The sequence below is a fragment of the Maylandia zebra genome, linkage group LG8, assembly GCF_041146795.1.
Source record: "Maylandia zebra isolate NMK-2024a linkage group LG8, Mzebra_GT3a, whole genome shotgun sequence".
Lineage (NCBI taxonomy): Eukaryota > Metazoa > Chordata > Actinopteri > Cichliformes > Cichlidae > Maylandia > Maylandia zebra.
The window spans coordinates 2546996-2561917 of record NC_135174.1 but is presented as its reverse complement, the minus strand read 5'-3'; the positions used below and the strand labels follow the sequence as shown (position 1 = coordinate 2561917).

At 42.5% G+C, this 14922-nt stretch overlaps 1 protein-coding gene across 7 annotated transcripts in view; it reads right to left on the bottom strand.

Moving 5' to 3' along the window:
* Positions 1–14922, bottom strand: part of ryr2a (ryanodine receptor 2a (cardiac)) — a 317523-nt gene that overhangs the window by 41648 nt on the left and 260953 nt on the right. For all 7 annotated transcript variants that reach the window (XM_014410059.4, XM_024799042.2, XM_076887178.1 and 4 more), the window contains 5 exons: positions 3375–3455; positions 2946–3034; positions 2140–2268; positions 1069–1173; positions 4–85 (listed from right to left, as the gene is read on the bottom strand). In XM_014410059.4, the coding sequence (XP_014265545.3) occupies positions 4–85; positions 1069–1173; positions 2140–2268; positions 2946–3034; positions 3375–3455 (486 nt within the window). The remainder of the gene's footprint in view (positions 1–3; positions 86–1068; positions 1174–2139; positions 2269–2945; positions 3035–3374; positions 3456–14922) is intronic.

Here is a 14922-nt window from a genome sequence, read left to right as displayed (position 1 = left end):
TACCCTCTAACATAGACAGCAGCATAACCACCATGTCTTTCTGCAGATCCATCAGTTCCTTCAGTAACTCGATCTGACTGGAGTCCTGAGGCAAAATAAATTAAAATAACATAAAATGTTTAAAGAATTCAGCAGCCACATGTGCTCATGATGTGTTAAAAAGTAACAAAGAGTGTGATGGAATGACAGTGGTCAGTCAAAAGTCTAACATGAAGTGCTAAGATGTATATGTTTCCTGTCTTTGGCCCCAAATTTTGGTACACTTCACCATGATTCAACTCAGCAGGCACTATACATATCAGTTTAATGCTTTTGTGCTGTTGGGTGAATTTGGTCAGTAAAGCTATTTTGGTAAAGTGCAACTTTTTTAAAAACTTACTTAGTGAAATGAATAATTCTTCTTCTTTTAAAATGGTAACATATATCTTGTTATAAACTCCTCCACATATAAATGGGTTCTGCAATGATGATCAACCATTGTACTGAAGATATAGTTGTAATTATTTATAAGCAATTTGATATAAAGCACATTTAGATGTTTAGATTAGGCATGTAGAGCTAAAGCTATGGGGCTGGCATGAAAAAACACGGACACCTGAGATAAGAAAGGAAATAGCTGAAAGAGCTAAGAGAGCTCTGGTTATGGATCTCAGTCTACGCTAATAAGGAACCAACATACCAGCAAAACTACCAGCCTTGAAGTTCCAGGAAAACATGTTCTAAAACTAAAGGGAGACATAATTTATTCTGATTTTTAAGAGTTCTTAACTGAAAGAACAGATGACCCTAAACTTGTGACTGACTGGTAGACTTCGTTCAGATATAATGCCTATCATATTAGACTCACATCACTGGCCAATAATACCCTGAAGCACAGATATTGGTAGTGTCTTGCGATTATTTTGAGAATCAGAGATATTTATGAGTGATCTTTGTTTTTTATAGAATATAATGAAAATGATTCTTGGGAAAAATAATCCACAAGTTGCCAACTGTGTTATTGTCTAGTGGCATTGATCATTATCTCAGAGCCTGAGTCTGCAGACACCCATCACTAAATTTACGTACCTGAGACAATTTCATCTGCATGTGAGCAAAAACATGTAGAAAGCCAACCACAGCATCCCACAGTCGACTATGGGCTAAACTCTGCTGGTTGCCGGTGCATGGACCCTAGAAAAGCATTAATAAGTGTGAATGTATTTTACAGATACAACCTCAGAAAATGACTCAAATGAAGCTTTTTCACGAAATGAATGTGACTTTAAAACTGTCCATTTTATTGGACATAATATTACAGATCACTGGGTCCCATTACTGCCCCAATGCTGGGAAGATCATTGCAGGTTTATCAGTCTGCTTGTTTTCCAATTTTTTACTTCTAATTAAGCAACAGCTGTCACTACAGTAAAAAACAAAAATAGAAACAAACTATAAACTCTATGACTTAGTACCTATAACATGACTGTATAGTAGTGATTTAAAGTGGACATGAATGACTACGTGTATGCATTTAATTGTTTTAAATGTATTTGCTTAAATGGGACTGTGCATATTAAGATGAACATATGAATGTAAATATGAATTAGCCAAAAGGCCATTTTTCAGAAGTACTTCTGAAGTCTGTGACAATGATGGAAGGAAAAGGGCCAATTAGCAAAACAGTTTCTATATGAGTTTTTTTATAAACTTCCATATCGGCCTTTGTCTGTGTAAAAATAACAGAATTATCTGCATACAGCTGGGTATTGATGTTATGACAGACATTGGGTTAGTAATTAAAATGTAGAGAAAATAAAAGTGGTCTAAGTATGGAGCCTTGAGGTACTCCAGCTTTAAAACCAAGGTAAAGTGATCCCCTTTGGCTGCTTTATCGTTTTAATGTTTCTGAGGTATGAGTTTTGTCACTAATTAGCTAACAGAAACGGAGATAAGCCTATTAGCATTAAACCAACCAAGTGACGTCATGTTTTGTACTGGCACAAGATGGCGCTAAACAGGCTCTAAACACTTATTTCTTAAATCCAGCAAGAAAAACGTTAAATGTATGACAATTTTTGACCATCACTGAAATTAGCCTTTATACATGTAATGTTTCATGTTCATTTTAACACTGATGACTGTATTGTATGCCCTTACCTGGATGTACTCAGTGAGGGTATTGAAAACCTGCTTGGCCACATTTATTGCCTTGGAGAAATTCCGCTGGCCCTGCTCATCAATCACATCTTTCCCAGAATAATACCAGTAGAAATCACTGATGGACTCCTGGAGGAGAATGAAGCAGGAGGATAAGAAGAAACATGAGAGGGCTATTTTGATTTTGATTTGTGGCAAAGTAGTAGCAGTAGTATTCAAAAGAGAAATAAAAGGAAATCATAATAATAATATTGATTAAAACATTTTTAGCTAAATAAACTATGTTATAGTTTTACCAATTACACTGAACTCACAAGAGTCAATAACTTGTTTGCAGTATGTTATCAGCTGAGCTGCTATCTAAGCACAAGTTATAAAAGTCACTTATTGGCATTAACCCTCATAACATATCATCAAAACAGCTACCAAAATATTGTTTAACATGTATTTTTTTTGTAATGACCATTTACACCATCTAAACATTCTTTCTCAAAATCAGATGAACTCACTGAACCTTAAAGAAAGACCTTCCAATTCAATGAAATGGAGACATAAAAGGCAGACACATTCACAGTTTGCTGTATTTCAAAAGCTTTACCCGTCTTTCTGTGACTTTAGCTGTGTGGTTCAGTTCTATGGCAGTGAGTGCAGAAAGTGTGCTGATGAGATGGATCGTTACTGCATTTTGCCTTTGCAGGCCAGAGTGAGGGTGTTGTTCTTTAGGAAAGTGGTCAGTATTCCTTCTTTTTTATTTTAGTCTAAACTGTATGAGAAATGTTTGTCAGTAGTGGGTAAAAGAAGCTGACCTGAACTCTTAGAAGGTAGTCAACAGTGGAGATAATGATGTTAACGGTTGTGTTGTTTCCCGTTTGAGTCCTCAAGTAGTTCTGAAAGTCTGAAATAAGATACCATAAAATTCTGCGTGGAATGTGTTCAACTGAATAAATACAGTATGTCTCACAGTTCAAATCTATGTCATACTTTGCTCCATGCTATGTCTTAGAAATCACAGTTGGTTCTACTACAAGTCCATCCATAATAACCAGCAGTAATTCACATATATAAAATCACATTAAGCATTAAGGTATCTACTATTCTTTTAAAACATGGTTCAACCCATTAACGATCTAGCCATAAACAGTGAAAATGTTTTTGTGAGAGTACTGGTAAATTTTCACAAATTAAAATGTTTAGCCATTTTCCTGTGAAATTCACTGTAGAGAACTTATGCACACCTGAGTTGTGTCCTTCACAGAGCAGCTGCAGGAAGCGGAAAAGGTCACAAGTGAACTCATCATCCTGCATGACCTTCTCACCTGGCCAGAGAAAAGAAACACACACACACACACCGCACACGCCCATATACAGGTTACACACATGTACATACGGACACACATTTTCACAAGCACATACAGAGGTATGCACAAATGTACACACAATAACACAGGCATGATCAAGCACATACATAAATGCACACACACATTCATATAAACAGACACACGTACGCAGAAAAAAGTCACACCAGAGGAAACAAAAGCAGACAACATATAGGAAAGGGAGAGACACACAAGAAGATGGAGAATGAAGTATTAAAAGAGGAGGCGGTAATATTGTTGTGTTTTCTTTCAGTTAGTGAAGAATGTATGGCCATGGAAAACACACACGCACACACGCACAAACACACACACACACACACACACTTTTGGATGAGCAGTAGGCAGTGACAACAGTTCATGGTGGGCTGGTCCCTACACTGCAGCATTTTAGAGTCAGGACTGGATTTCAGCTCTTTGGTTGGTTACTGCTTTCTGTTGTAGTAATAAAATGGCATAGCTGAGGCCGACTGCTCTGTCTGGGTGAGAATGCTGCTTTGAACGATGGAATGGGAAAGAAAAAGAAGGAATATGCAACACTTTACAGTGACTTAATACATCACTATCATGACATTACAAGAATACATCCATACAATAAGAAAACACACTGAACTGAGCTGAGAGAGAGAAAATGTATACATCTGAAACCAGGGCACTACTTTTGTAGTGCAGATACATACAGTTACAAGTATTCGCCCCCTTCCCAATTTCTTAATTTTTTGCATATTTGTTCAACTTAAAAGTTTCAGATCAAACAAATTCTAATATTCGACAAAATAAAAATAACCCAAGTAAACATGTTACGGGGGGAAAAAGCTATCCAAACCACCAGGCCTCATGTAAGAAAGTGGCACAACCTTATAACTGGTTGGCAGCAAGAACTGCAATCATGTATTTGTGATGAATAGCGATCATTCTTGCACATCCCTGTGGCCTGTTTTTCTTTCCAAAATTATTTTAATTCAGCCACACTGCAGGGTTTGTGAGCACGAACAGGCTGTTTAAGGCCATGCCAAAGCATCTAAATCTGACTTAAGTCTTGACAGTGGAGGCCGCTCCAACAGCTTTATTTTTGTTTTTGAGTCATTCAGAGGTGGACCTTCTGGTGTCATCCTGCATAACCTGAGTGCACTTGATCTTCGAGAAATGAACTGATGGCCAGACAGCAGAGAGCACAACTCGTGTTTTCATCAATTACATCAAGACATCCAGGTCCCAGGTACCATCAAACTACCAGCACAATGTTTGGCTGTTTGTATAATCTTCTTTTCATGAAATACTATGTTAATTTTATGCCAGATGTAATGCCACTCAAATTTGACAAAAATGTTGCTTTTTTCACATTGGAACTCTCCCATGGTTGCTGTTTTTGCCCAGTCACTTTCATTTTTTTAGATTGTGGCATGATATTATATACTTTGTGAGATCTTTTAGTCTACTTCACTTTGTCACATAGGTTCTAATTAAGTGATTATTTGATTGCACAGGTCTGACAGTAATCAGATAAACTAAACTCAGCCTTCCCAAAAATGTGATTGATAATAGTTATTTCGTGATTTAACAAGGGCAGGTGTGGACAGCTTGATAAATGAAAGATAATTTAAAAACTGTGTATTGTTAGAAAACTAGACCTCTTTTAAGAGATAGACCTATGGCATCAATTTGAAAATCCTAGGTGACCTTTCCCAAGTTATGGTGTTGACTAGATTTCAGAAAACCTGACCTCTGATCACCTGATCTCCATTCACCAAGATACAAACTTGTCTGAGATTTTTAGTAAATGCATTCATGGTGTCAATTTAAAATTCCTACATTCCCTCATTCTCAAGTTATCCCGTTCACACAGCTGAGTGTCCAGTAGGGTGATGACAATATTCCATTAACCTTTTTACCACTGCGGGGTAAAAACTGTTTGATGATCTGAAACATAAAGTATGACAAATATACAAAAAAACTACAAAATCGGGACTCTGGATAATACTTGTTAAAGGGCACGGTAGATCAGTTCCACCAAAATTTCAGAACGTTTGTTTTATTTATCACACTTAAAGAGTAAAAATCGTTCTTATAAAATATAACACGTGCTAGAAAAGAGTAATAATGGAATGCAAACATTTTTACAACAATGCCACTTTAGTATTTAGCAGTTTGATGAATAGTCATGTTTTTTTTGTTTCCTTTTTTTAAAACACAAAGAACATAATACATGATAACTATGTTACATTCCCTTTTTGTAATTGTTGCTCTGTAGCTTTCGTTTTATCTGGTGTTACGAATCCAACTTACTCATTCTTTACAGCAGTGTGCTACTGACTCTCCCTATTATCTCAAATTTAAGGGATAGGTTATCCTTCAGCTCGAGTCAAGACAGTGAAAAACAAAGCCTTTGCTCTACAACACGGTCGGTCAATTTTTAGTTAAATGAAGTAAAATATGGTTCAATTTATTTTATGCTGACTGACAAAGAAAGTGTGCAATACTGGTTATCCATTGTTCATCCATCCATCCATTCGCTTCCGCTTATCCTTTTCAGGGTCGCGGGGGGCGCTGGAGCCTATCCCAGCTGTCATAGGGCGAGAGGTGGGGTACACCCTGGACAGGTCGCCAGTCTGTCGCAGGGCCAACACACAGAGACAGACAACCATTCGCACTCACATTCATTCGCACATTCACACCTAGTGGCAATTTGGATTATCCAATTAACCTATCCCCACAAGCTGCACGTCTTTGGACAGTGGGAGGAAGCCGGAGTACCCGGAGGGAACCCACGCAAACACGGGGAGAACATGCAAACTCCACACAGAAAGACCCCGGCCTGATGGTGGAATTGAACTCAGGACCTTTTTGCTGTGCGGCAACAGTGCTAACCACCGTGCCACCGTGCTGCAATGGAAAGATGTTGTTATGGATAGAAAGATGTTTTACCCTGGAGCCCAACAGGATTGGAAAGTAGTGTGCAAGTGAACAAAGTCAGGTAACAGTTTTCTGACTTATGCCACATTCCTTCAACTAAACCATTGTGTTGCAACACTTTTCACCCCACACACCCATTGCTCAGAAACCCTCTGTGATCCTGCTTTCAGTTGGGCCACCTTTGTCAAGTCTCTTTGCAGCCTGCATTTTGAACATCTTGAAATAAGACACCCAAAGACTGGGTACTGAGTCTGAGTCTGCAGAGACATTATACCTCTTTCCTGTACCAAAGACACCACGTCCCAGTGGCCCCCAGGATTACAGGCCTGTGGCACTGACATCATGAAGACCCTGGAAAGACTCATTCTTGACCAGTTCCGACCTATTGTGAGGCCACATAAGGATTCTCTTCAGTTTGCTTACCAGCGCTGCCTCATACCGCAGGATGCCATCATCTACCTGCTCAATTGTGTCTACGCCCATCTGGACCAGCTAGCGAGCACTGTGAGAGTCATGTTTTTCAACTTCCAGTGCATTCAACACCATCAGGCTGACCCTGCTTGGTGATAAGCTGACAACGACGCAGGTGGATGCCTCTCGTGTCCTGGATTGTTAATTACCTGACAGGAAGACCACAATATGTGCGTCTTTGAAAATGTGTATCTGACAAGGTGATCAGCAACACAGAGGCACCACACACTTTTCTTCGTTGAAAAGAAGGATAAGACCCTTGGGCCATGCATAGATTACAGGGGCCTCAATGAAATAACCATAAAAAACAAAAACCCCTCCCGCTAATCAGTTCCACCATTTTCACAAAACTAGATCTCTGCAATGCTTACCATCTAATCCGCATCCGGGAGAAGAAAGAATGGAAGAAAGCCTTTAACACACCACTGGGCCATTTTGAATATTTAGTCATGCCTTTTGGACTCACAAATACACCATAAGTATTCCAAGCTCTGATCAATGATGTACTAAGAGACTTTCTAAACTAATTTGTACTTGTCTATCTGGATGACATCTTGATCTTTTCCAGGAATAGAGAGGAACACCAAGTTCACGTCCAAGCCGTCCTACAGCGCCTGCTGAAAAACAGACTCTAGGTTAAAGCTAAAAAGCGTGAATTTCACTCCCTCTCAGTGACTTTTCTTGGTTATGTTCTTGCAGAAGGGCAGGTGAAGACAGACCCCGCCAAGATCCAAGCCATGGCGGAATGGCCTACCCCAACGTCCTGTAAACACCTCAAACGCTTTCTTGAATTAGCCCATTTCTATCACCGCTTCATATGAAAATATAGCCATGTATCTGCACCCCTCACCACTCTCACCTCCACCAAACAACCTTTTCTCTGGAACCCAGAGGCTGAGGCCAATTTCAAAAGACTGGAACATCTGCTCACCTCAGACCCTATTCATCCAAACTCCACTATGCCTTTCATCATAGAGGTAGATGCTTCAGATTCAGGGATTGGGGCTGTTTTGTCACAATATTCAGGTCCTAAAGCCAAGTTACAGGCATGCACCTTTTTCTCTTGCCTCTCTCTCTTCTCTCTCTCTCTCTCGGAGCAAAACTATAATGTAGGAGACCGGGAGTTGTTAGCCATGAAACCTGGGAGATTAACGAGACCATCCAGCAGGCTCTGCAAGATGAGCCTGATCTGGGGTCTGGTCCCCTGGGTCGCATGTATGTCCCCTCGGCAGTTCGGGCTGCGGTTCTGAGATGGGTCCACACTGCTAAGTTCTCAGCAGTTCCCTGGGGTGTTGTAGAACCATCTTGCTAATAAAACGCCATTTTGGTGGAGGACCTTAGAAAAGGATGTAAAGGAGTATGTTGCTGCCTGCTCCACCTGTGCCCACAGCAAAACCTCGACACAGCAGGCCTCCTCAAACCCTTAACTTTACCCTCACGTCCCTGGTCTCACATAGCATTAGAATTTGTCACCGGTTTACTGGCCTCATCTGGGAAATCAGTAATCCTCTCTATCATTGACAGATTCTCCAAGTCAGCTCACTTCGTGGCCCTGGAAAAACTCCCCTCAGCTGCTGAGACAGCCCAGCTAATGGTAGACCATGTATTCAGGCTCCATGGAATCCTGTCCGAGATCACTTCTGACTGGGGGCCGCAGTTTGTGTCTCAGGTATGGAATTCATTCTGCACAGCCCTTGGAGCCCGTGTAAACCTAAGTTCCAGACATCACCAATGGCCACCAACGGCCAGACTGAACATTTAAATTAAGAACTGGAATCTGTTGTGTCGCCACTCACAAACCCGGCTGCTTTCTCCCCTGGGTGGAGTATGCAAACAATGCACATATTTCCTCCTCTACTGGTCTGTCACCTTTTGAGGTATCCCTTGGCTATCAACCACCCCTGTTTCCTGAGGATGAGGCAGACCTCGCCTGTGCCCTCCATGCAACACCACTTAAGACGCTGCTGCAACATCTGTCGTAGAATGAGGGAAATGTTACAGAAAGCAGTTGCCCACCAGCGGTACTACGCGGCCCTCCGCACACCGGCACCCAGGTACACACCTGGACAAAAGGTATGGCTTTCCACCAGGGACGTACCTCTCAGGTCTGTGACTGGCAAGCTTGTACCCCGTTTCATTGGACCCTATGAGGTAGACACAGTCATCCCTCCATCCACACTCAAACTGAAACTTCCTGCTGCCATAAAGATCCGTCCTACCTTCCACTTTTCCTGAGTAAAGCCAGAGCTCACGAGTCCGTTGTGCTCGCCGGCCGACCCCCCTCTATCCACCCAGCTTGTTGAGGGTCATCCGGCCTGTACAGTCCGAAGGATCCTGGACGTCCGCTGGCATGGTCAGTTGCGACAGTACCTGGTGAATTGGGAGGGGCATGGCCCTGAAGAGCACGCCTGGGTCCCCAGGTCTTTCATTCTTGTCAGCTCTCTTGTTTCTGATTGTTACAGGTTGCGTCGAGGCTAACCAGCTGCTGGGAGGCATTCCTTGAAGGGGGGGTACTGTCATTGACCGTGTGAGCAGCTGGGTGTGGCCGGTGTGGATCCCTGCCTCCTGTAACCACCTTAGGGCGGGCCTACCATCCTCTCACCTGGGCAGTGCACCTGCGATTAATCCTGGACAGTCAATTGAGGGTATTTATGGCCAACTTCACTACCACCTCGCCACCAGTTCATCAACTCACCCAAGTTAGTAACAGGCTCTAATGCTAAGCTCAAGATCCAAGATCCTTATACGTTTACCTTGTTGTCTTTTCTCCTAGCTCAACTCACCTGCTATACTACGACATCATCACTTCGGTTTACCTGCTAGACTCTGGACACAAACCCATCCACTCGGATCTCTGCCTTCCTCCTTAGCCTCAGCCTCATCCTGGCCAAGTAAGCCACTCCATTCCAGCAATAACTATAGCTCCAGGACCAACCCATGCACCCACTAATTCCTTTCCTCTCTCTCTCCCTCTAATACACTCCGTGAGCACCACTTCAGTCTCCGTTTAAGTAACGTGTCTCCGGCTGCTGTGCTAGGATCACCTGCCCTGTACTGTATTGTGTGTTAAGGCAAGGTTCTTGGTTTTGTTCCTCCACTAGTGTTCCCCCCACCAAGCCCTATATTATATATCAGGCCACGTCAAGTTCCTATGTTTGTCTCTCCTTGTTGTCCTTGGCCTTTGTAAGTAAAACCACTACTTTAGTTCAACTATCCTGCTTCCGCACTTCGTCCCGCACTTGGGTCCAGTTTTGTACAGGCCTCCGGCCCCCTTGACAATCCCATCCTCTTCTTTCTGCAACACCTCAGCTGGGAGGTCTTGGTCTCTGATCCTTGGTTGTTAACCACACTCTCCAAAGGATACATTCTCCAATTAAGGTAATGGCCCTCAAAGTTCAATGGAGTTTGTCACAGATTCTCTGAAGGCTCAGGCTCTGAGGCAGTAAGTCATATCACATCTGGAGAAAATCACTTCCTTATTCCTAAAACATGGACACCTACACCATTTTAAAATAGTTTGCATCGACATGCATTACATGCACCATTATGGTTACATTCTTGCTTCTGCAGACGAGAGGCATGTGAATTCTTACATTATTGGACAGCTGGTATATATTTGCCCCAGTTCAGGAGCAGGCATACTCAAACACAACAGCTCTTCTTGTATAGATGTATTGTATAGTTTTCAAATTTCAAGGTAGGAGTTCATTAGTGTTGCACTTGTTGCAAATAAGGACAATCTCAGCCTCCTTCCTCATTTAGTGAGAGGTAGAATGTAGAATTCAGTGTGCCCCTTCAGCCAGGGGCATAATTTCCAAGGGGGTTAGACTCCCCCCCCCCCAAATAATCAGACCCAACCGATATACCCCCCCCCCCCCCCCCAATACAATTATGAATTATCTAGCATAAATAGGATTTTCTTTACTCATTTCAATTATTATCAGCAAAATAGTTGCATGTTTAATCCTCTGGGAATAGATTTATTCATTCATTTAGACAGAGAGCTTGACACCCCCCCCCCCCCAATGTTCAGCACAAAGTTAAGCCGATGCCTTCAGTTACTATGAAAACTGACAGTGACAGCTGCAAATTTCGTATTAGGGTTCACTTCATTGTGGCTATTTCGGGTCTAAATCGACAGGTTGAACATCAACCACCAAAGGCACCAATGCAGCAATGCAGACTGTTGGTGGTCTCAAGGCAATGCCTTCTTGTGTCATGATGTTTCTTTCAGATCGTAGTAGGTGGTGGTTATATTATATGGAGAACCACAGGCCAATTAGACAGCCCTGGAATCTACAGCAGAGGTTGCTACACAACATTGTGTTGAAACAGTGAGATGCTTGGCTACAAGTTGAACAGCCACAAGGGGCAGTACCCTCCATGGAGAAGGAGGCTAGAGGGCAAGATCAAAGTAGCATGGAGGGAGGTTAGCCAACTAACGGAGTTGCAGAAAGGTGCGGCAAAGAAGATGCATAAGAAATACAGCAAACTGTCCATACCTGAGGCCTTGGAAACTGCCAAGCAAAGACTCACAGCCTTGGCCAGCCGCTTGAGGAGGTACACCAGAGAGATAGAAGGCAGGAGAATAAACCAGCTGTTCTCCACAGAACCAGCAAAGGTGTACTCTCAGTGCCAAGGGAACAATAAGAGAACAGCACCACCAAGGCTGGAGACGGAGCAATACTGGAAGAGCATATGGGAGAAGGACGCAACCCATAACGGCAATGCTCAGTGGCTAGTGGATCTGAGGGCAGACCATAGCGACCTCCCTGAACAGGGTCCAGTAACCATCACAGTGGCAGATATCCAAGAAAGGGTCTCCAGTATGAAGAGTTGGACAGCACCAGGGCCCGACATGGTTCACGCCTACTGCCTGAAGAAGCTGACTGCACTCCATGAGCGTCTGGCAGCACAAATGAACCAGCTGCTAGTTAACGAGAGACACCCGGAATGGCTAACCGAAGGTCGGACGGTCCTGATCCCCAAGGACCCCAAGAAGGGACCGGTCCCCTCCAACTACCAACCAATAACCTGCCTCAGTACTACATGGAAGCTCCTGTCAGGCATCATATCGGCTAAGATGAACAGGCACATGGGTCAATACATGAGCGGGACACAGAAAGGAATTGGCAAGAATACCAGAGGCGCAAAACACCAGCTACTGGTAGACAGAACAGTCAGCAGAGACTGCAAGACCAGACTGACCAACCTGTGCACTGCCTGGATTGATTACAAGAAGGCCTATGACTCAATGCCCCACAGCTGGATACTGGAATGCCTAGAATTGTACAAGATCAATGGGACCCTAAGAGCCTTCATCAGGAACTCAATGGGGATGTGGCGTACAACACTAGAGGCCAACTCCAAGCCCCATAGCACAAGTCACCATCAAGTGCGGGATCTACCAAGGAGATGCTCTGTCCCCACTGCTGTTCTGCATAGGCCTGAACCCCCTCAGTGAGATCATTAACAAGACTGGCTACGGATACCGACTACGGAATGGAGCAGTTGTCAGCCACCTCCTGTACATGGATGACATCAAGCTGTATGCCAAGAGTGAACGAGACATCGATTCACTGATCCACACTACCAGGCTATACAGCAATGACACTGGAATGTCGTTCGGACTGGAGAAGTGTAGTCGGATGGTAACAAAGAGAGGGAAGGTAGTCAGAACTGAGGGGATTGAACTACCAGAAGGCAACATTGCAGACATAGAGGACAGTTACAAGTACCTGGGGATCCCGCAGGCGAATGGGAACCATGAAGAGGCCGCTAGTACTGTTACTCCCTCACACACATATTTGCACTGGTCTTGGAAGAATGCTGTCAATAAAATCAATTGGTGGTGCCTTTGTATATAAATTGTTAGTAGATCACAGCTCAACAGCATCAACACAAATGTATAAATAACAGCCAACAGTTCCCTAATTCTTTGTCTTTTCATGTCCTTACAATGAAACTTAAACAACTGGTAGTGTAAAGGCAATAACATAGGTATGTTAAAGGCTTGCTTAAAACTGACTAAAGATAAAAATGAAAGCACTTCTAGTCTTTTAAAAATGTTACAATTTATAGACACACATACAAGATATACAACCAAACCATGAGCTTAAGACACAATACTGGGGTGAAAATAAGTTCAAACATAAAATCTAAAAAAATCAGTTATAAGATCATGGTTATTCAAGTTTTGTTAACATACAATGAACAAATACAGTGAGTACAGAACACATCTCAGCCAGTAAATGGAGAGAAAAAGAGGGTAAGGAAGAAAAGATGGTTCAGATTTCACAAAACTGGCGGAGCAGCATGGCCAAAAACAGCCACTTTCATGTCTCAAGTGCAACATTCAAAAGGAAAAAGAAAAGGAAGGGAGACTGAAGAGGGCGAAATGTACAAAGATTAGAAATGAGAAGGGCTGCAATTAATTAGTTTATTTTATACATACATACACACACATTATATATAAATTAAAGGAACACTTTTTAATCCAAGTATACCATCAAGATACCATCAAGGCAGTTAACCTACGGTATATGGTATATGGTATAGTGAGTTAAGTAACAGAGAGTGTTGTTGATCAGTTTAGCTGCTTTGGTGTTATCTTATAGAGCTGACCCTACAGGGGACAAGTAGTTCAAATCCTTCAGGATGCACATTAATACATGCCATTTCCAGAACATTTGCTGTGTCTTCTAGCACAGTCAAGAGCATGGAGGAGATTTCAGAAGATAGGGAGCTATTCTAGAAGGACTGCACTGTAAAAGGACCATAACCCATCAGTAGGAACACGTTGAGCACTGCCAGACCTACAAAATGGTCACTGGTGTGAACTTATCGGCCAAACAATCATATGTTATGCTGCCAGTAACACCATTCAGCATTTCAGCTTTTCACAGATGAGATTAAGTTAACCTTGACACGTGTGACAGACGTGAAAGGGTCTGGAGACGCAGTGGAGAACGTTATGCTGCCTGTAACATCAGCATGAATGGTGTAGTGATGGGTCAGTGATAGTCTGAGAAGGCATATTGATGGACAAACACACAGACCAACAGGATAGGCAATAGAGATTGACAGACCACGTGACTTTCGCGCATCGCATGCCGGGTACTAGTGGCAAAACAATCAAAGCAATGCATCAAACGCAAGCATTTGCATCACCGCAAAACGTTCATTCTCCGGTTCCAATACCTTCTTGCTTTTTCTTTGCCCCCCCAAAAAAGGTATGTACAAAACGAAGGAGAACAATGCCGGTCCGTACAAAGACAGACTTGATGAAAAGTCAAAGAAAAGATACGAGGAAAAAATCAAAGGTGTGAAAGGGTCAGACCCTCACGAGCACACAGAGGGACAAAAGACGTTAGCGTGCTGCCCAACTTTCACCACGCTCAGATTTATAATTATACGGTTCTTGGAGTGAGTGCATACACTCATGAAGTTTAGTAACTTCAGGTCACTGCAACAAGCCCAGGTACAGTTTACCGACGGATGGGTGCAGGACCTTGAAATGCACCGTGTAGAACGAAAGACCATCGTACGAACAAAGGTAAGTTTACCAGTCTCACAAATCGTCTTGATAAATACACATTCGTTAACCGTTTATTAATAGGACCTTTGAGCTCAACGGTAATTAATTAGTAGTGGAAATAATTTCTGGTAGCATTACAGAAATGTAGCAGTGACAATAATATTGTATGCTGTAATCGCACTGGGCAATTAGTGATACAAAACAACTGTTTTATCCTGTGAATAAAAGTATATGTTTTTGTCATTGTACCATGGTAATAACAGAAGCGAAACGCAATATTCTGTCAGGACAATTCACTATTTATGCACAATAAACAAAAGAGCATAGTGCGACAATTTCTGTTCAGCGCCAGACTTGCTTGTAACCTATATCACCAGTTATGTTATGAAAAATGACGTATTACCTACTACAAAACACTGACCTTTGTGTAAATGCTTGGAGCAGACTAACATGTGAGCTGGAGTGTTCTGGGACCTTATATTTGGTCTT